Below are 21,181 nucleotides of genomic sequence, written 5' to 3'. Positions count from 1 at the left end.
ATCTAGCACACAAGCATTCAAATCCTTGATTTCCACATTTCATATGACGAGGTTAAGAAGTCATCAACATTCAACAATTGAAAGAATTATGTAGGTTTCAGGGTGGCTATTCAAGGATCATCAGACAAATAAATGATTCTTCATTAAGGACCTAGTATTTAACATCATGGCAAATTTTTGCCATAGCCACTAATTTTACTAGCACTCTGCTGCTCTTGTCCCACAGAGAACTTGATAAATCTGCCTTGTCACACATTGAAAGGAGGGGAAGAAAGTAACATGCTAGTAACTAGAAATCGCCATTCATTTACCACATTATAAAAATAATTAACATACAACAATAAAAATAAGGTGCTTTTAGTTTCAGAAAATTAAGTTCTTTGGACCCAAGACACCAGAAAGCCATTAAGACAATGAAGAAGTGAAAAACTAGGTCAGGATTGGAGCAGAGGTCACATGCGCCACATGTGTTTGGCACACCAGGGTTGCAACTGCTGTAACAACTCCATTTGGAAGCTGAGTCTCCCATCATGTGAAACAGTGAATTGGAATATACTTCTCCAAACCAAACTAGAACAATCTTCAAGATGGCATCAGTGAATTGTAAATAAAACCAAGGCTACTCTTCCCTGCTACTCAACAGAAGAAAGAGGGACATGAGATGGACCTTATTCTACGTGTCTGCTTTATCATCAACTACAAACAGGGTTGCACAGACAAATAATAACATAATTTTAAGGTCTTTACAGCTTATTCAGAAAGAGAGAGTGAAGTATTTAGACAAAATGTAACAATTATAAATTCTGCCTCAGATGCTGGCTACATCAGTGGAGATTCTGGCAGCATCTTGAAGTGGCACAGTAACAGATGCAGAAGAAAACACTTGCAAACATAAGAGGAGAGAAAGAAAATAACTCTTCAGTACTGAAAGAAGTTTTTAAAAGCTGGAAGAACAGTGGGGCAAGAAAAAAAAAATCAATAAAATTTCCACAGAAACCCATAAATAAATGTTCCTATCACACAGCTCAAGAGCCACTTGAAGCCTGCATTTTTTCTAAATGAAGCCCCAGAAACATATTTCAGTTGTGTTCAGTCTACAAAAAATTTGAACTTTTTTTGTGTTGCATTAAGTGACAATCTGTGAGAAAAACTTCAGAACCATAGTCGATATCTTATGTTTAGAATTAACCAGAGACATTGAATCAAGATTTTATCTCCCTTCCCCCATATTTAGTGAAACTCAGGAATTAATATCAGTTGTTACTCAGAAGTTAAATGACAGATAAAATCACAATTTAGCAACTGATAATTCATTAAGAAACCTCAGCTAATTTGGTGCATAAGGAAAACTGAGATTACATTTAGAGAAAAGACAGATTACAGCTGTTTTTAGCTATATGTAAAAGGTATGCCATTACAAGCAACTTGTGGAGATGGATATAAAAGTGAGATAAGACATAACTGAATATTCAAATGTATGAAAGAATTAATGCCTTAAAAAAGGGAAATTCTTCAATATGAACAAGAGGAGACTATTTAAATTAAAACATTCAATCACGAGAATTATGAATTGTTAGAGAGCAATGTGTCCTGCACCTGGAGTGGAGTAACTCCAAGCACCAGTACAGGTTGGGCACTGACCAGCTGGAAAGCAGCTCTGCAGAGAAGGACCTGGGGGTCCTGGTGGACAACAAGATGTCCATGAGCCAGCAGTGTGCCCTTGTGGCCAAGAAGGCAAATGGAATCCTGAGATGCATTAGAAAGAGGTCGAGAGACATGATCCTGTCCCCTTAATCAGCCCTGGTGAGGCCTCATCTGGAGTATAGTGTCCAGTTCTGGGCTCCGCAGTACAAGAGAGACATGGAGCCCCTGAAGTGAATCCAGCAGAAGGCAGTAACGATGATTACGGGACTTGAGTATCTCTCTTACGAGGAAAGGCTGAGGGAGTTGGGCCTGTTCAGCCTTGAGAAGAGATGACTGAGAGGGGACCTCAATAATGTATTTAGGTGTCTAAAGGAGGGGTGCCAAAAGTTTGGAACCAGGCTCTTCTCAGTGGTGCCAGGCAATAATACAAGAGGCAATAGGCAGAAACTTATGCACAGGAAGTTCCACCTGAATATGAGGAAGAACTTCTTTTTTATGTGGATGACTGCACACAGGAACAAACTGGCCAGAGAAGTGGTGGAGTCACCCTCACTGGAGATATTCAAGAACCATTTGGATGCAATCCTGAGCCATGTGCTCTAGGTTAGGCCAGGTGACCCACTGTGGTCCCTTCCAACCTGACCGACTGTAATTCTGTGATTCTGTGATCCCTGAGTTGACCGCAGAGATACATGATTTAAGCACGTTGAAGAAAAAAGTTATTATATCAATTAAAACAGACAAGATTAAGAGACCTCCTCAGGTAAAAAAAAAAAAAAAAAAAAAGGAAATTTTAAAAATATTTAAAAGTTATTACTTTAAAGCTAACCAGATGGCATACAAGAATATTCACTTCACCTGTACATTTTTCTGAGAGGTCTACCTTTAGAAAAAACATTTTTCTTTCCTCCACATCTCTGTGGACAATGGGGGACCAGTAATCAGACCAGAAGAATCTTGAATGTTTTACTTCATCAACATTTAACTTTACCTTCCTTTAATACTTCATCTACAGGCATGCCAGATTTATAACTTGCAACTGAGGAATCTTCAGGTTTTTTTTCAAAACTTCATAAAATAAATATTTTTCAACTCTTGCCTATGAACTAATGATGGACTTCAGGGAGTTATTAGTGGTCTTATAGAAGCAGATAGAATTTATGCTGATCCTGATCTCCTTGCTTGTAAATGGTGAGTTTAGTTTCTTTAAAATATTTTAAAAATAAAATTTAAATAAAAAACACAAAACCCACCAAAAGCAAACCCACAACAGAAAAAAAACCCCACAAAACAAAAAAAACCCCACACCACCACACTATGTTCGAACTGCCAGTTGTTGTAGTGACTATCATACAGCATTGTAAAAGGAAAGGTGAAATGCAAAGGATTTTACTTGAGTGAGGGTCACTATATGAAATAAAAATAGCAGAACATCTATATTTGAAAGAAATTTTAACAGAATTGCAGTCTTTTTTTTTTCTGGCTACTTTAACCTACAGAGTGTTAGTTGAGAATTTTTTACAAATTTTTTGTAATTACATACAGAACAGTCAAAAACCTGTTACAACATGCATCTTAGAGAAGAGATATGATAAACCTGAAACTGGCACAGTGGATCTGTAATTAAAAATGTGTAAGTATAACTGGATGGAAATGTGTCAAATGAACAATGTAATATCATAAACATAAAACATAATTATATATCCTAACTATGATCCGCCATATGTACAAGGGTCAAAGCTAAAGCTTCATGGCAAATTTATGATTTTAGTTTGCCTTATCTGGAGCTCCAGATCATAGCTGTGATACTAATTACACGCATTTAACTTTTAAGATTTCTTGCCATATGCACCAGGATGGTAAGGCAGAAACAAAAAAATAACCCCACCAGATCAATAAACTAAAGGTCATGAAAAAAATCAACTACTGTCTTAAGTGTTAGAACTAAAAAGAGACTATACATCTTCTTCCTGCTTCCACCTCAAAACTAAGATTAACAAAATCAGTCACAGCTCTTTCCTAATCCTTGATTTGAGAAAAATGCAGATTCAACCTCAAAGTGCAGCAACAACTGACCAGTTTTCCTTTACACTTTCCACTTTACTCTTTCTCCCCAAATTCTCAGACTGGACCTACCTTGACTGGACTTATAAACAGTCCTTCGTTGTGGGAAGGACAAACATGATGAGCTACTACTCTCTCTTGCTCCAGGCATTTTATGGCATAAGTAAGCATTAGGTGTGCCAGAGAAGGGGAGAACCAGTCTCTAATTCAATTAGATCTTTTCACTCAGAAGACATGGGATCTACTGCCTTCCCTTCTGAGCACTTAGTAGTTTGCTATTTTTTTCATATAGATATATGTTTCAATAGAGTTAGTGATTACACTTCATTAATAAAAGCAATCTGAAATTTTTAGTAGGCTACAAGAAGTTTTTCTTCTGCTTTACAGTGAACATGAAATGTTACTATTATCCATTCTTTATATTCTTATTTCTTAGGATCTTGGGTTTTCCAGAAGGATTCAAAATAACTAACTTACATGTGTGTTTAACAAATATAATTTCCTGTAACATAGAGGAGAACAGCAGGTATCATAATCAATCCAAAACTGTTACGAAAGAACTCTTCTATCTGGGAACACAACTCAGCAATTGTTCAGTACTGTCATGTGTTTCTAATTTTGCATCCAAAAGTTAAACATACAGAAATACATTAAAGGTATAGAAATAAAGTAATTCAGTCCTATTCCACTTCAGCCTAAGCATTCAGTGTCTGATTCTTCTCCTCTGACATCATTATTACATAAGTATGTTCCAAGAAAGTGGCATTCGTTTCAGTTTTTATAAAATGAGTGTGCCTTTATTATTGTTTGGTTAAATTAATTCACATCTAAAATATGTGTACAGTACTGGAACAGAGGAATTTACTTTCCCTTCCAGGGAATTACATATTTAGAAGTTTATTTCAATGAATATGGACTGATCTGAGACTACCAATGCTCTTCACATTGAACTGCAAAATCTTGGGTTAGACTGGGATCTGAAGTCTACCGTGAAATACCGAAAAAAAATGAGTTGAAAATAACAACGGAAGATTTAAAATTCCATTGAAGTCAATGTTCCTATTATATTTCATTCAAATTTGTGCAAGATAACATGATATTTGGAAGACTTTGATTTTTTTATTCAATCACTCTTTGATTTAATACTCTTCAGCTCAATAAAATCAGTTGCTTCCTCCTTTAGTTAAAAATCATAACAGCTGCTCAATGAAGTTAAAAGTCAGGAAGGTAGACAACAATGCTGAGGATTTGTTGATGGCTGTGTACATACCACCTTTCATCATTCCCACTTCATAACATTTTCTTAGTCGGCATGCCTGGCAGCTCTTTCTTCTGTTCTTGTCGATAGTGCACTGGTTAGTAGCAGGACACATGTAGTCATTGTGCCCTGTAAAGCCAGAGGAAAAGTAAGAACACAATTACACACAGACATAAAAAACCTACAATAATCCCTTATTTTTCATTGAGCATTTGGTACATCATCTGACATCTTGGGAAGAAGGTAGGGTTACCACCATAATCTGTCATAAAAGTATTGATATATATTATGAAATTAACATCTATTTGCCACAAGTTTATTCACAGTTTCTTTAAAAGTACTATTAAAAACACGAATTAAAAATTCTGTAGACTAAATAATGAACAATTAAAGCAGTCACGAAAGACAATAAATTAATATGAACTAGTCCATTCCTTGATCCTAGACTGGGAAATACAATGCCATCTGGTTTGTATGCCTGTGTTGTGGTTTAACCAATAGATGCATAAACTGGTTAAAGGTTTATAAAATCAAAAAGGCCTATGCACAGAAGATCTGGGGTAGTTAAACAACGAGCAACAGTATAAAATAGAAGCAACAATTGTTGCAATTTATTTATTGTACCTCAGGAATAAATCATTATCTAATTCAAATTGCATTTACTGATACATGCAAAAAAAAAAAAAAAGCTTGTCATGACAAATTCTTAAATTACCATCAGCTGAAACCAAGCTTATTACTAGTGTCCTTTCCTTCAGAGCTCTTCTTCCTCATTTATTACTCTCTATATCTCAATTCTCATAAGAAACATTTTTAGCATACCATAATTTGTTACTGCCAATAAGCCTCTATTCCAATACTCTCTGAAAAAATGTGTGCTTAAATCTGCTATAAAATTATTTTCCAACTATAGAGAAAGTTTAGGAAGGACAAAAAAGTCTCTCCAAAATTGTCTCATTGATGCTTTATGTTCATCTGAATGCAACTATGGTACAGTACACAACAACAACAAAAAAAATACTGCAGAACTCCTTGTTCTTTCTTTTAGGTCAAGGGATCAGCTTGAGGTAGAGCAGGGTGAAGGTTTGACAGAGGCCTCGGTCTCATCAAATCATCTATCCTTGACTACAAATTAGAAAATAGAGTAAAAATTACTATCAGATTACACCAGGAACATCTGCTCTCTAATGCTACTTAACTGGGATCTCATCAAAATAAGCGGCTGAACTGTAAACTTTTTAATAAAGGGACAGCTGACTATGCACTTTCTCAAATAGACAGAGTTATCATCTTTTAGGTCTACTGGACAGAACAGTATAATACTGGAAAAATCCGTATTCATCATGCTTTGCTCCAGGACTGAGGTAAAAAATACAACTGAAACACTACCTCAACCCAGCATGAAAGATCATTTTAATTTCAGTTTCTCTGGTAGGATACAGACTGTTCCATATCTGATTCAAAACATTTCACATGTAAGGAAAAAAAAAGTCAGAAAGAAAATAGCCTCAACCATATATGCAGTATCTACAGGGAAAAGGAGCACAAAGAGAAAGTCATGCTTTTAAGAAAATATGCTCTTCTTAGGTCACACTAAACAGCAGCAAAAGATTGTAGCACCTGAACCCAGTCCCTAGCCTTGTTTTATACACCAAGATCTGAAATAGCATAAGGATGGAAAACTTTAATCATTCTTTTTAAAAACAAAGACTTTGACAGAGTAGCTAATCTTCTTCCTAGTGAAGCTGAAAGATTCAGAACACTGTTTAGATCTCTATAAAATAAGCAGAAAAATGTTCCCACTTAGGTGAGTGCAAAAATCAAGTGGAATCAATATCAGCAGGGCAGCAATCCTTTTCTGCTGTGCAACAGAAAGATATGCTTGGATCAGAGTGGGCAAATTATGCAAGTGCAAGGGCTTCAGTCAGCAAAACACTCCATATTCCTTTAAAGCATTTCTGCATTCAGCAGAGCATTTAAGCATCTGTGTACTTCTAGCAAGTAGTCTCAGCACAGTTATATATGGTTAAAGTTAAGTACCTGCTCGAGTGTTTCACTGAATTTCAGCTTAGATAAGCTGAGTTCACAGTGTGATTGACCAGTAAGGATGCAAATGTGGGCCATATTAATAGAACAACAGCAACTAATGTAACATAGAAATATTTTTTCTTAAATGTGGAAATATTTGCCGTATTATATTCCAATATATATCAGGATTAGCTAGAGGGAATGATTAGTCTAAGCAGCACAAAAGTTGTACAAATAAATGAACTAAAGAAACCAACATGCTGGCATGTGCAAGGGACCTTTAAGAAATGTTTGTTTCGATGTTGCCTGCTCTTGATGGCTTGTTGTGGGGCAAAGTCGTGGTTGATAGCCTCAAAGCTTGCTGAGGCACAGGATGCCTCTGGCCACCGAAATTCTCTAGCTGCACCATTGTCCACCACCAAACCCTCTGAATGCCAAGGTAGGGATCAACATCCCCTCCAGCTGCCTAGAGGCACCATTCCCCAAGACTGGCATCACTTCCAGCTGCTGAGATCTCAAGGCTGGGAATTGCTCAACTCCAGGGAAGCTGACCAATCAGTGCCTGACAGAGCCCTATGGAAAGGACCAGCGTCCAGAGCATGCCAGATACCTACCACCTAAGAAAAAGATGACAACGGATCATAAGAATGCTGCTGGACCCATGGTCATGACTGTCTCCATTTCTACATGACTATGAATCATCAGAACACCACTGGACCTATGGTGGTGACTATCTCCTCTTCTGCATGACTTTGGATCATCTGGATCATAGTGGTAACTTATCTCTGCTTTGGCATACCAAATCTTGCTTATTTCTAACTCTCCCCCTTTCCTAACTTTCCTATCACCCCTTCTCTCCCCCATGTGTAATAAGGTCTCACTCCCTAACGGTATTTTGACCTCATTTGTATCTTAACTGGCACTAGGGGACTCGATCAAACACTTCCAAGGCTAATTGGACAAGGGCAGCACATCAGCTTAAAATTGCATAATGACAACTTTACAAAACCAATAAAGCAACATTTTTATCAGGTGAATTTTGTATGACACCAAAACCTGATGTAGCTGAATTGATTCATCATACATTTTTAAAAGAGCCAGTAATAATTATTACCCTTTTACTAATACGTGTTTTTACCTTTAATTATTCTTTTATTTTCAATCCTCATGTCACAAGCATTTCTTAAACTATTCTTTATCCCTCGGCATAAGGCAGATACCAGGTAAGCCATTACCCCTGGAAGTACCAGATCCTTCTGTGATCTTATTTTTACAGTGAAATTAGAAAAAATTCATACAGGTAGATGAAAAGAAGGCTAGAGTGTAGACTTTTTCTACAGCTTAAGCAAGTGGCACGTGGAAAGATTGCAGATGAAACGCAAAACCTTGGAAAGAATAGCTTCAACAGCAAGTGGAAATTTTTCATTAAGAGTAAAAAGAAGAATAAAACCGAAATAACAACAAAAAATGCATACACAAATAAAGGCACCAAGACATTGCATATGCTAACCTGGTAAAAACAAGTGTTGAAAAAAAAAGTCATATAAAATAAAAATTTATATCAAATTTAAGTTCAAGTGCCCCAATAAAACTGCACTGATTGGTTTTAAAATCTCACTTTTTCCTAACAGATGTGACAGAACAACAGAAGGTTATGTCTAATTCCTTTATAATCACAGACACTCAAATCACAACTTAATTACCCTCAGACAAGGTCTTTGGATTTGGAACTTGGGTTCTCTTAGCAACTACCCAGCACTGCTGAGATTAATCTTCTGATTTTAAACTAGCAAAACACTAGCACATGTGACAGTATGAAAAGGGCCTAGAAGACTGTAAAACATACTTCTTTTGCAACCAGTGTCCTCCCTTTGCATATATCTCAGAAAGAAAGAGTATAAGATATCCTGGGTTAGAAGAAACCCACAAAGAAAACCAAGTCCAGATCCTAACCCTGCACAGAACAGCCCCAAGAACCACACCATGTGCCCGAGAGCACTGACACACATTAATCACAGAACCACTGAAGAATGAAAAAGGAGGAAAGGTTAAAATCTATATACTCTGTATTAAGCCCTTCAGCTTTGTCATGTACTCCCATACTATGTTTTCCTTTAAGTGGAATCTTCTTGTCTTCATGTATGTATAGCACTGTTCGCATGAGCAGTTAATTCAAGCCAAATGATTATGATATTGATCTTGCCTTGAATCTTTCCATATATTAACAATAAAAATGAAGAAAGAAGGAGAATGGGCAATGCATGAGGATACCAAACCAACTGCCATCTCACCAGTACAGTAATGCATGAACTTACATATTGAGTAAGGGTGACAAACAAAAAATAAACCACTATTTAACTTTAAGAATCTATAAATGTACAATTATCTACTCCAGCAGATAATTTTGAAGCTTTTATTATTGGCCTTAGTCCTAAAATTTCAATTGGTATTTCATCTACTACTTCAGGATTATGATAGCATGTGCAAAGTCTACTTCAATTCCATTGCAATTTTTCTTATTTTAGACAAGGTAACAAAATAGGAAGTATATTATTTCCTCATGACAAATAAAAAAAGACAACAATCCAGATCCAGTTTCTACAAAATCTGGCAAGGAATGTGATCAGTCTTCTGTTTCCCTAGCTGATAAATCACAATTGTTTTAAATCCTTGGCACATGATTAAACCAACAGCTGTTTTAAAGGGAAAAACTCCCACAATATATTACTCACAACCATCTCAATATGATCCCTCCAGAGACAAAAAGCATTTTCAGATAGAACTGTAGCAAGTCATGACCATCTTATTCCCAGACACTTTGAATGAATTTCTTGTATTTTTAGCTTCCCAGTTTATTTGAGCTAAAATGGGGTGAACTTCTACTACAGAAAACTCCCACAATTCCTATAAAGAAGACAAGAAGTTTAAAATATTGTAAATTACTCTTCTGCCCTTAAAACCCAGTCAGCTGTTAACAACAAGAAAACTTTCTGCCTATGTACTCCTTTCTTATGCAAAATAAAACCTAGTTATACTCTTCTTTATTTTACTTATGTACATCTGTGATCCTTGGTTTGCTCACTCCTTCCCTAACATCATCCATTTTCAATAGAAGAGTCATCCATTTTATAAGCAGAAAGGTCAAACAAGATCTCAGTCTGTTGTTCTGCATATCTCTAGCCACATTTTAAAGCGGAGAATAGCCGTGTTTTCTGTAACAAAGGAAGTCCAAGTATTTCAACAATATGTGATAAAATTCATCAAATCTTTGAGACAAATGCACAATCTTATCTAAAAGGTTCATATAATAAGATATTTACTGTTATCTGTTACTAAATTATACCAGCAGTTAATTGCCATGCTAGTTCTTTTACAGTAACTCTGAACAAGTACACATACTCTAATAATGCTTGTTAATAGTCTCCTTTTGGAAATAAATTATGTCAAAGGCCACTTCATGTGCTTCCAGTACATTTTTCATTTTAGTCAACTTACAGTTTCCTCTAGTTTGATTTCCACTTTTCAAAAGTGACTGCAAAGGACAACTTAACCTACAGAAAACCTGAACGTTTGTGGGAATGGAACTTACAGAGCCATTTCAAATTTAAAAAAAAATAAATCCACCTGAGTTAAATCAGACAACAATCAATGAGTGTTTTCCGCTCTCTGGTAATGTGTGTTGCCCTACATCAGAAAGGTGTTCAACATTGCCTGGGTTGGCATTTCATATATCAATTAGGAAAATATAGTTTAGACGATTTCAGAAAACCAGTCTTAGGGGAGCACTAGCAAAGCTCAGTGTTACAGTGGAAGCTGATATTGAATGAGGCTCTATAGTGCATGTCCCAAATCCAGTTCAATACAGTGTTTTCCTCACCCATGGGTAATGATCTGGAGTACTTCTTTTATTAAAGAATATATTCATTTGTATATGACATTTATGTGTGTTAGAACAAAGAAAAGACTATACTACTCTGCTAGCCAGACTGAAATAAATGACAGGAGACAGCAGAATAAGAATTGTCTTGGCAAACTGGAGGTAGCACATGGCAAAAAAAACCAGCACAAAAGTAATGACAAGTACAAATCTATACATTAAAACAGGAATAATCGGATGCATACAACAAGATGGAAAAGAAGTGGTTTCTTCTCTAGAAAAGTACACTTGAGTTTATTCTGCAGCACACATTGATTATGAGTGAACTGTGTCATGGTTTTGTAAATAAGGCAAACATTACAATGGGATGGATGTAGACAAAATACCACCAACTGGGTTTGTAAGGTATTCCTATTGCTCTGCTCTGTACTTGTAAAACACCATACAGAAGGAAATCATGCTTCAAGAAAAAAAGAAACCATTACAAAGTGGAGAATCTACAATGCAGAGCAACTAGAAGATTACAGGTCTAGAAAACAAAACCTATGAGAAAATGTTGAATAAACTGTGTGTCTTCGGGTTAGGTAAAACAGAATAATACTTTTATTTTTGAGTATGATAGCAATCTTCCATTCTTTAAAGGTTGTTGCAGAAGAAGAGAGAACAATTTGCTTTCTGTGACATGATTGACAGGAAAATAAGTGATGAGCTTATCCAGGAAAGAAGGAAAATTCCAATTATCCTTCGAAGATAAGGAGAATAAGACATTGGATGAAAAGAAGCAGTTCAATAAGTATATATAAGGAATTGGCAGCAGCTGATCCCACTACGGACAGAAAGATGGACCAGAGCTCAACGTCCACTGCAGACAATTATTTGCTTAGGCCATGAAAAATAAGGAGGTATCCTGGATACAAACATCTTAAGTCACTACATTCAAAGTACCACATTCAAACTGCCTTACTAGGAAAACAGGGATAATGACTCTTGCCTTTCAAGAGCACCCAAATTTCTGAAACAAGATTGCCATCAATTAGACTGATTAAATTAAAAATGCATGTTGGGGACAAGAATCAGAGTATATGTTTAACTCAAGGGACACTGGAGAAAAACTACTAAAACCACAAAAATAAGTCACAAGAAGCTTCAGAAGAACCTGCTTGACCACAGGCAGTTAGGGCAAGCCCCATGATGGCTAAACCCAGCCTTCAAACTTCCAAGAGTCACCTAGCTCTCCAACTGGAACCACATGTTTTTCACCCTGAGACAAGATACCCATCTGGAGCCCCCTGTTTATTGCCTGTGATTACCTATGCTAGTCTCATTTAGGCTCATGTTCTATGGTTTGGCTGACAACTCATAGTATTAGTGTACAAGCAGCCTTATTAGGGAGTTTCTGTCTTCTTGGCAGCAAGATCTGTGCAACATTTGAAACTGTTATCAAACAGGTTACAAAAATACCATGAAAACAGAAAACAATAATAGAAAATTAACAAGAAGATCTCAGTAACCTCCCAGACTGACAATATTGCAATTGCTGCACTGCAGCATTACCTAAACACCCACCTATTAGGCATGTTTTACCAGTAAAATTCTCTCCAAGATGAAAATATGTATGTATTGCCACTCCCTTAGCATTACATACTTTCAACCAAGTACAGCTCTATCACTGTGAAGTTAAAACAACTGATAAAACATCAAGTCTACTGCCAAAACTCTCCTACTTGATGGTCAGAAGGCATAACTGTTAATTAAAATCCATGTTAAACCCACACAAGTAAAATACTTCCAGGCTTCAAGAATTCCTGCACTTTGAAGACTACCATATCTCTGTGATCAAGACTTTAAAGGCAGACCTCTGGAATCCCTCATCATGGCTATTCATCCATTCTGAGATGCCAGCTTGTTCTTGCTGGACTGGTACTGCCTCCCATCATGTAGTAATTATCAACCGAATATTTGTGAAATATCCCAGATTTTTGTCTCAGTATACAGCTGTGGAAAAAAAACAGCGAAGATGCACCTGAAAAACACCAGAAAGGTGTATGAAGGGGAAATAGAACTGGGGATTTCTAAAATACTTCAGTTCTGAGATCAAGATACCCCTCATTTGTTCAGAATCCCTTGTGGTCCCACTGCGGGTTTGCAACCCCACATATGTAGGCATTTGTTGAATGCATGTCAGAAATGGTATGATTAATTACTTCCTGTCTTGTACGCTTTGGTGGCTATCCAAAAACCAAAAGAATTAGAAGGGGGAAAGAATGTGTGAGTCACAAGGGAATTTTTCATTTGTAAATGGCATTAGTAAGGCTGATGTTGAAATACTTCATCCAGTTCTGACATCCAAATTTTAAAGCAGCTGTTATGAGTGTTGGGGAATCAGAAAAGGTGCGAAGATAAAGGACTCAGAAGATAGAGAGATACACAGCAGGAGGCTGAAACATTTTAGTTCACTTCTGATATCAAGGTGATTTCATTGTAATGACTTAAGTTATAGGAACTTCCCACACGAGGAAGATAGTTACTAAGTCCAGCTCACGGATGTGATGTAAAAGCCAAAGTAATACACATTAGAAAGGTAATTTTTTTAGCAGATGGGAGGACAAATCATTAGAATGAGCCATCATCATAAGAAAACTCTTGAGCCCATAGATCACGGCTGGGTGTCTTCTAAAATATTTACCTCCATCAAGTTACTGGGCTTTGTAGATGGATAGCATATAAATTTTATACTGGAAAAAAAAAAAAGAACAGAATGAATGATCTAATAGCCCTTCTTGGTCTTAAAATCCACAAATATGTAGTAGAGCAGTACAGTGTGCTGCGATGTGACTGCTTGTCTGGAATCAAACTGCTTGACCATGTACAGTCCTGAAGGCTACATATGCTGGGTGAAGAATAAAACACACTTCTTTCACCAAGCCACATGGTGTTCTCGGTATATGATATTTATACAATGAAACATTGTATAAATTAGAGTTTTCTCAAAAAAACATCCCAAATCACTTTTGAGACATAAACTAACTAAACAGACTGACACAGGCAGGTTCAGGAGTCAGCTGAGATTTTCTACCAACCATCTGTTTAAACAAGACTGAGCAGTTGCATATATTGAGAGACAGTTGCTAATTCAGGTTACCTTTTAATCTTTAACTATTTGGCAACAAATTAAAACAGCTCAGGATTTAAAATTCACAAAATTGCACCATCTCCACCTCAGATAAAGTCCAATGTAGATGTGAGTTTTCACAAAATCTAATATACTTATGCAGGTAAGTATAGATACCTCAGATATCACTGAGACTATACATATATACAGAGGAAATTGATTACCACATACAGTTCATTCACATCAATACTTACTTTTTCCTGTGGTTCTATTAGCAACCATATAGAATGTTGGACTACAGTCTATTAGGGACATCAAAGTTCATCATAACAATTCTCCTACGAAATCTCTGATGAGAATTATAGAAATGATCAATCATCTCTGCATCTATACATGTATTGAGAAATACAGGTAAACAAAAAGCAAAAGTAGTGCAGTTATCTTGCATTTAAAGAAAGACACACTATAAACAACAATCTTTGCCAAAACAACAAAAATATTTGCTGAAAGGATTCCGTGTTACTTTTATTCAAACAAGTCCTGTAAACCTCAATACTGTTTAATCATATGATTCCCAGGAAAATTGTTCCCATTTTTAAGACTGCAGAGTATATATACAATGCAGTATATATAATAAATGAAAAATATATACAATAATATTTAGTCCACATATTTTTCTATACATACACCTACACATAAGTAGTATTCATTCCTAGAGATCTGATCCCAGCCTATTTAAAATTATTATCATCTGCAAGGTAAATGCATATTTTTGCATCTATTATCAATCTAAAAATTACTGTCATTTTCATAGATTGGACATGTGTCTAATGAAAACATGTAATTGCTGAAGTAGAGATCTCTACCAAATCTAGTAGGAAATGCAAAAAATACCTTAGTTCATCAAGACCAGGTACCTATGTCTTTAAGTGTTCTTTAGAGGACTTTTCATATCATCTGTGCTCAAGTGATCACAGTTCTCTCATAAGTACTCAAATTCTTGAATTATTGTCTTTATATTAATGGATATCATTTTTTATGCTGTTAACCACAAAAGAGGTGGATAAACTGGAGAAAGTACAGAGGAGTTTAACAAATGGGATCAGAAGTTTAGAAAGCATGTTCTACTGAAAGAACTTAGTTTGTTTAGTCTAAAAAGGAGAAGACTGAAGAAAGATATGATAAGAGACTTCAACTATGTAAAAGGTCATTGTAATAAGTCTTCTTCATGCTCACGAGGGATAGGGCAAGAAACAAGGGGCTTAAACTAGAGCAAATGTGACTTAAAGATCAAGAAAGGCATTTTATGGCATACTCAAAACTTAAGCTTGAAAATTGAAAAGCTTACCTACTTAAAAGTTATGTCAGATATATAAATGTAGCAAGAAGTAAATTTACTGACTATCCTATACTGTAGCAGAAGTAGATAACAGATCCACTGTGATGGACCATAACATTTGTCCACATAGAGACCAGGACAAAACCACTGAATTCTGACAGCAGAACCATGGAGCTTGATGAAACAGATTCATTTCTTCTTCCATAATGGCCCGAAGCTGGAGATCTGTTCTATACAATTACTTGATAATTCTTACTTTTGCTTAAGAATATTTCAATTTCCACTACACTGTGACTTAGCTCATGTCAAGCACAAGGACAGAAGTTCAAAAGAATAATTCTAATCTGTTCAGGGGAACTGAAAATGAAAAAAGCTTAAAAAACACGCAATAAGGGACCTGTTCTCCTGACATCACAAGTTAAAGTAAATCACTCTGATGTTAAGAGAAAAGCATTTCACACTTTGTCCCTCCAGCACTGCTTATTATTGACCTCTGGTTGTAACCACTAGCTTTTTTTAAAATCATTTCACTGTGTCTGGAAAAGGAGAAATACAAGTAACTATTAACTAATCTTTGACGTTCAAATAATTCCATCAATGTCTACCTTGCAACCAGTTTTTCACTCTTTTCTTTAAGGCGGGGAAAATTCTGAGTTGAATGCTGGAAGTCTTATTTAACTCACCTCGGTGCCAGTCATGCAACAAAACAGGTAATAATCACACCTTGTGATGTGAGGTAAAAACTGTTCCTCACTATGTTTACTTCAGAAAAGGAGCAACAGGAATTTAAGTGCCTATATACCACCTGAGGATTTAAAAAACTGTAGAAACCAAACTAAAGCACTTTACTAGTTTTCTGTTTGAACAGAATAAATCTGTTTTATTTTCTTCTCCAAAATAAAACTTAGATACTGAACAGTGCCTGTATTTTCAGTAGAATCACACTTACTTCTTACTCACTTTAAGAAATGCTGAACAGAGCAAAAAAAGTATCCATGCCACAGAGTGACAGACATTTAAATAAAGGATTGTCTCAGTCACAGTAATTAACACTGTTTCTGTTAGATGCCCTTTACTCCACTTGCCTTTTTAGCCATGACAAGCCCACGAACTAAACCATTCTGTGTATAGCTCAAAGCCCTGCTTTGTTGACAGACACAAATGATATTTCATCAAGGAAATATTCCTTTTCAACATTGGCTCTCAAAAGACATCTAACATCTTAAAGGAGTTGAGATTTGGACCGAATCATTTGGTTAATGAAGCACTAAAGATTAATAAATCAATCAACAGGAATTAATCATCTGTCAGGGAGTTCTCAATAAAAGTGTTTTAGATAAGAACATAATCACAGAGGAGAGATATGCACATGGCCTGAAAGAGTGGTCATCTTGATCCAATACGGATCTTTTAATTAGATTTCTCACTGCCTCCATGGTCAGATATACTTAAAACAAGGACAACACAGAGAGGCTTTTCTTTCCCTCATTAGTGTTGGACTAAATAACAATGGATTATATAGCTGCTAGAAGCATTCACCAAATACAGAGCTCATAATGTATAGGAGGGCACAGCAACAGCTAATGAAAACCAATAAAAGTCATTGTCCTGGGCTCAGGCTGCAATCTCAAGTAGCTTCAGTTTCATCAAGAGTGAAGAATAAAGGTGACTCACTTGAACAGTTTATTACCTTGAATACTTCTTTTGAAAAAAGCTTTGCAGCCCTCGCAAGACCAGACCCCATAATGGTAGCCTGAAGCATAGTCGTTGCAGACAGCACAGTAGCGAGTTTCCTTCGTGGACTCCATGGACAGACTCCCTTTCTCATTGGTACTGGACATCCTCTCCCGGATGCTGTGGCGTCTGTTATCAGAGCTTGGCCTGTTAATAGCAAAAAATAAAAACAAGCATAGTTCTTTCAGAGGGGTTATGCCTCATCCACTGCTTCAGATTTTAAGAAAGAAGAACAAATCCAGTTTGAAAACAACAGACGGACAAAAAGGGGGAAAAAAATCTTTTAGCACCCTCTCTCCTGTTCTAGTTGGAAAGGTGCAGAAACATTAAGATACAGGGCAATTTCTCACAAATCAACCTGAAGCTATTGGGCATTGTACGTTGAAAAATTAGAAAGCTATTTAGTAAATGAACCAATTTTTCTCAAGACAATAGAAAGAAATACTGAAAAATCAGCATTACTTTGTATACCTGCTTCTGTCCAAAGGTTTCAGCATGACTGCAATATCAGCAGCTAATTTGAGAATCTGAGTCCAAAATCACTGAATGATTGCACCTCAACTAGCTTAATTATTAACTTAAATTATTATATTATATACACTTAAATGATTAACCCAGTTATTTTGAAGAAGCCCAATTAAAGAAGAAAATTTTCCTTAAATTTTCAAGATTGTTAATTGTATAAACCAGTCCCTATTCTCATCACAATACCACTTTCATAAAAATTATTTTCAAAACCAAATGTTCTTTGCCAAGACTTATATACATTAGCTAATTTTGAACATGTATTTAAATAATTTTATTTTTCCTTGGACTTGTGCATAAGTGAAGAAACTGTATATGGTGACGTCCTGGCATGACACAACTCTGGCTTTTTAGTGAGACTGGAAAATAGAAGAATGTCACAATTATGACAATGTAATTCTATGAAAATAGGCAGAGAATTAAAAAACTGAAAAATGCAAAAGGTAAAAAAATTAAAACAGTACCATTAATCAGTGATTAGGAATCCAACACATACATTGTCCATATAACTACAGTTTCCAGCCCACCAAACCTATGTAGGTATTTTTATTCTTCTCAAGGTTCTGAAACTTCCTTTGAATTTGCTTTATCCCAGTGCCTCACTTAATTGACTTTTTGTTTTTTACTGAGCACTGATCAAAGCTGTACTTTACCTTCTCCACCCCATTCTCCCCTTCCTGCAGCTATAGCACCTCTCTCAATATAACTTTCAATAAACCACAATGTGGTTTGTTTAAAAATATATACTCTTAGGTGTATATAACTACAAGAATATTTTAAATATTTGAAGCAAACCAGCAAGCACTCTAATAACAGTTAATATCATTTTAACAGCAATAGACTAATCTGTAAGGTACACATCATGGCTTGATAGATATCCATAGTTTTTCACTGTTTTTTTCTAAACTGATACAAATACACATTTTACACAAGATAAGGTTCCCAGAATTATTTTCATATCAATAAAAAGTATAAATACATTACAATTTTATGAAGTCTAAATGTTTTTTTTTCAAAAAAGCACTTTAAAAACAGTGCAAGGGAAAAAAGAATCAAGTTGCAATGCAGTTGCATATTTTTGCAGGTGTGCAGCAGTTTTCCAACATCACACATGCACATACACTTACTAAAGCAACCCTAGTTTTCTAGTCGGATACAAAAGAAAACATTTTAATAGGTAAAACCAAAATAAATATCAAGAAGTATCAGTCATCACTGATTTATTGGCCCAGATACATTTTCATCTTTTCAGAATATTTGTCTTTGCTCAGATCAAGACTGGGTTCACATACACAAATTTTATTAAAATTGTATTTAATAATAATGAAAAAGTACCAGAAATGGCCTGAAATTTAAAACCCTAACTTTTTCCAATATAGAACAGATAAGAAACTTCATGAAATATGTACACTCCAAAGAATTTAAGCTGCATAAACACTAACAAGGAAGATGCAGTTAATACAGCTATTTTGCCATGTTGTTTGTGGAGAATCTGTCCCACAGGTTCTGTCCATCCTCAGTCACCCAACAATGCCACTTTTTCAGAGGGAGGCTGCAGGCAGAAGCAATGAGACAACACACTCCGTGTCAGCACACAGGCTCCATCACACCAGGGACCACAGACAGACAGGGAAGCAATGCCACTGCTCACACCTGCCTGTAATGCTCCTTTATTTCATATTTGACTTAGGTCTCCATTGCCTTCCTGCACATAGACTTGTTACATTCAAAGAGCACTATAAATCTGCTAACACAGACCTTCACAAAGAGAAATTAGACTAAAGATGACCTTGCAGGCTTCCCATGCCCAGAATCAGTGCCACTCAAGCACCACTTGAGCAAGGTTTTGCAAACTGGCCTTGCAGGGTCATCACATTCAGGCTTCAGTGAACCACAGTGGGAAGTAGATTAAAATACCCCCAGCCTCATCTTCCCCAGAAACAGCATCTTGTCACCCTTTTCCATTTATATAGTGAAAATAAAAGCTGATAATAGATAAAGTCTAGTAATTATTAGAAGAGGTGAAGAGGAAACCTTTTGGTGGAAACTCGAGTATCCCAAAAACACAAAGATTGCTAAATCAAAATAACATATCAGATTTGACCCAGAAATCAGCTGCTAGCTAGAACATATCACAGACCACAGATCCTGACAAAAAAAAACCAAAGCAGTCTGCTCTTCATCCAGTTTTCATCTAATTTTTAAGGGTTAGTCTTCTGGAGAACATAGTAAAACAACCTAACCCAGCTTTACAACTTTGGCAAGACCATCATTCCCAAAATACAATAGCAGAACCTTTTTCTACAATATTCTTTGTCATCTATGCAAACAATAACAACACACACAAAAAAAAAAGACCAAAAGTTCTTGCCAACTGTTTACCGAAGAAAAGCACAAATCAAAAGGAAAGAAAACCCGAGATAGAGGCCTCTCTCCAAAGCCTGCAACAAAACAAAAAAAAAGCAAAAAAACTACTCAGAAATTATTGCTCATTTCCAAACGTAATAACACAGCAGACATAAAATGGAAAGTGTTTGGAACTTATAGAGCAGGACAAACTTGTCTTCCACACTCACTTTTGTTTTTTCACCTATGTTGCCGAGTCTGCTCTTCAATAAATGTACTAGCAAACAAGAGACTTCTACATTACATGATCACTTATGACCTGCAACTCTGAATGAGCCAAGAAATCATCAATCCTATGCTGACTGCAAGGTAAAAAGAAAGTGTACAGGAAAGAATTACAGTTTTACAATGTAAACTATTTTTTACATCAAGGTAATCTGACTGGCAGGCAGGATGAATTTAGGATAACCCACAGTACACAATCCACCCAACAGTAAGGTAAGGCCCAATTTATTCACAATCGCAGCTTTACCTGAAATAAAGAGATTTCATAGTAAAAGTGCTTAAGGTAAAAGTTATTTAAGCAGTAAAAGGAGACACTTCAAGAAAATCTAGTTTTCCAAATTTATTTTCATACAAGAAACTTTAATCTGCAGCTGCTAAAACTTTATTAACAGAACAGACAGAAGCTTCCAGTGTAAGAAGCCTCAAAACCAACGGCCATTTCAAATGCAGCCATGGTCTAGCACAAATGCTTTTCCATGCATTGGACCTATTATAACACCATTCTGCCATTCAATACGAAATTAACCTGCTGTTAAAATGTGAATTTCCATATGGGGCAAAATATTTGAACAGAATTAAGTGCTTGAAAATACTTACGAGACATCTCAAGAAGTACTGCAATAGGAATGACCAAGTATATAAATAAACAGAAAATTGCCAAGTGCATTAAGGACCTCAAAACTCTATCCTCAGAAAGCTCCAATGAATCTGAAACGAAACCGTATGCCATCCAAATGAAAGTGTTGGCTTAAAACAAATATCCTAAAATGTCTAGGGCTGTAATTAAGCTAAATACAACTTGATGGTGGAGAGAAAAAGCCTTACATGGAGTTGTATGTGAAATGGACACAGTCACAGGGTATTTTAGGCTAGATGGAATTTTGGGAGGTGGCCACATGCCGAGCCAGCATTGACACAAAATGGGCTGCAGCAATGAGGATGGGTTACAGCAATGGGAGCAGAATGCAG

The 21,181-nt window shown here is 36.1% G+C and overlaps 1 protein-coding gene across 3 annotated transcripts in view; it reads right to left on the bottom strand.

The window, feature by feature from the left end:
* ESR1 (estrogen receptor 1) overlaps window positions 1-21,181 on the bottom strand; it is a 106,957-nt gene that overhangs the window by 60,337 nt on the left and 25,439 nt on the right. The window contains exons 2-3 of one of the 3 annotated variants that reach the window (XM_009084235.1): window positions 17,013-17,203; window positions 4,979-5,095 (exon numbers count right to left, since the gene is read on the bottom strand). In XM_009084235.1, coding sequence (XP_009082483.1) covers window positions 4,979-5,095; window positions 17,013-17,203 — 308 coding nt within the window. Of the gene's footprint in view, window positions 1-4,978; window positions 5,096-17,006; window positions 17,204-21,181 lie in introns of all 3 variants that reach the window. The other 2 variants (XM_009084234.1, XM_009084236.1) reach the window with 2 other exon arrangements.

This window comes from Acanthisitta chloris, unplaced genomic scaffold (genome assembly GCF_000695815.1).
Source record: "Acanthisitta chloris isolate BGI_N310 unplaced genomic scaffold, ASM69581v1 scaffold1081, whole genome shotgun sequence".
NCBI lineage: Eukaryota > Metazoa > Chordata > Aves > Passeriformes > Acanthisittidae > Acanthisitta > Acanthisitta chloris.
Note: the sequence above shows the minus strand (reverse complement) of the source record. Positions and strands in the feature narration are given on the sequence as shown.